This window comes from Rhyacophila brunnea, unplaced genomic scaffold (assembly GCF_057557595.1).
Source record: "Rhyacophila brunnea isolate RB1 unplaced genomic scaffold, BYU_Rbru_1.0 scaffold_7, whole genome shotgun sequence".
Taxonomy (NCBI): domain Eukaryota; kingdom Metazoa; phylum Arthropoda; class Insecta; order Trichoptera; family Rhyacophilidae; genus Rhyacophila; species Rhyacophila brunnea.
The window spans coordinates 199,813-201,885 of NW_028233339.1; the positions used below are offsets into that span (position 1 = coordinate 199,813).

General features: G+C 37.6%; 1 protein-coding gene across 1 annotated transcript; it reads right to left on the reverse strand.

The window, feature by feature from the left end:
• Positions 1-846: 846 nt before the first annotated feature.
• On the reverse strand, positions 847-1,392 carry LOC147064349 (uncharacterized). The gene has a single exon (XM_085957632.1). The coding sequence runs from the start codon at positions 1,390-1,392 to the stop codon at positions 847-849; it is 546 nt and encodes a 181-aa protein (XP_085813758.1).
• Positions 1,393-2,073: the final 681 nt, after the last annotated feature.

Genomic DNA, 2,073 nt, shown 5'->3' on the forward strand with positions numbered 1-2,073 from the left:
AGTGATGTAAAGTAGGTATACGTTTTATAACTTTGCATTTTACTACACTGATACGCCTCTTTGCCTTATTACGTCGCATAAAATTATACCTATCATATTGACACCCCGGAAGTCCGGGTAGGGAGGGGAGTCGGGGCCGCACTGGACGGCGATTCCTGAATGAAGCAGTGCAAAACACGTCACCGAACCGCTTCAACTGAAGCTCGTAAAATTCTTAGTTTTACATGAGATATTTTGTGTACAGAGCTTCGAGTGAAACGGATAAACGGCATATAAGTGCGAGTGAGAAAGCATTAAACATGCTTATACCTCATGTCCATGCGTTAAAGTAAGATAGAAAGTAAACATATCAAGACGGCACTATTGTCAATGTCATGGAAATTAAATAACATTTTTATGCATTTTGGTAATGACTTCATATTTAATCAGTACTTACCGTTAACGTTGCATGATTAAATCATTCATTGTTGAAGTACGTAACCAATTAATCTTTAAACACGCCAGTTACGTCTCCAATATAACAATATTACAACAAGATTACAACACGGAATTTCCGTTGTATTTTGCAAACAAACATGTGTGTTTCTGTATTACAAAATCACAATAAATACATCCTTAAATGAGAATTGAAACACGAAATAATAATTTTAGCGGTAATATGTGGTAATAAGTGGTAAATGTAAAACAATAGATCAACAGCTTTCTCTAATATTACGTACGATACGAAATCTGACGTTTATTATGTCAAACGCAGAGTTGCGAGCGCCCCTACCGTGAAAGCATGTGTACTACCAAAGCCTGGAGGGCAATTCACGACTGAAGCACAAGTGACCAGTTGCGCAAACTTTACACAACTTGCTTCAACTGTAGCATATTAAAAGTCAACCGCTGGGTGTCACTAGGCCAGGCTTTGGTAGTACACATGCTAGCAGGCACGATTATACCCATCTTCCATTCCTCAGGTAGAATTTCTTTTCCCCAAATATTGAGAATTATCTTGTGGATATTTGCTTCCAGTGTTGGGCCACCACTCTTTATCAGCTCGGCTGTTATCCTGTCGGTTCCAGGTGCTTTATTGTTTTTCAGCGTTCTTAATGCTCTTCTTACTTCAGGCAGAGTAGGCTCATCAATAAATTCTTCAGCAGTGTGGTAGAATACTTCTTCCGTTTCCTCATGACCATTACTATAAGCCTGATTTAAAAGTGTTGTGAAATAGCCTTTCCATCTTTCCATAATGTCCTCCTTTTCGATCAGCATTTGTCCTTCACTATCCTTACAGGAGTTTAATCTGGGTTGATAGGATTTCGTTAGATTTTGAAGAGTCTTGTAAAATTTTCTGGGATCATTGTTTCTTCTTTGACATTCAATGTCTTGGAGTATTCTCTTGAGCATCATTCGCTTTTTCTCTCGACAGAGCTTTGTTGCAGTTTTTCTCTTTTCTTTATAAGTTTCGTAATTTTGGCGCGTTACCCTTTGTAGGCATTTTTTCCTTGCTTCATTTTTTTTCAAACAGTGCTTGCCTGCAATCGTCATCAAACCATCCTGCATCTGTTTTTGCTTTGTTTTCCCCCAGAATTTCTGTGGCACTTATGATAATACAATTTTTTGTATTTTCCCAGTCCACATTCACATCAGCGGTTATTAAAGTCATTTTTAAGTTTGTTTCTATAGATTCCTGGTATTTATCCAAAATTTCTTCATCCCTCAATTTTTCAGCTTTCCATTTAGTTCTTCTCTGGCCTTCTTTTTTCAGTATTAAGGAGATTTTTGTTTTAATTTTGTTCTCACCAGGAAGTGATCAGAATCGCAATTGGATCCTCTGCAGACGCGCACATTCTCCACTGTTGTCGCTCTTCTTTTCGATATAAGAATGTGATCTATTTGGTTGCATGTATTACTTCCAAGTACTTTCCAGGTTCCTTTGTGGATATTTTTATGTTTAAACCATGTACTACTAATTATTAAATTATTTTCAGCCGCTAAAAAGCATAGACGTTCACCATTATCGCTTGTCGTTTCATGCAAACTGTGCTGCCCAGCTACTTCCTCTTTTCCAATTTTTGCATTGAAGTC

Coding starts and splice junctions, on each gene's coding strand:
- LOC147064349 (XM_085957632.1), bottom strand. CDS start 1,392: ATGCTCAAGAGAATACTCCAAGACATTGAATGTCAAAGAAGAAACAAT.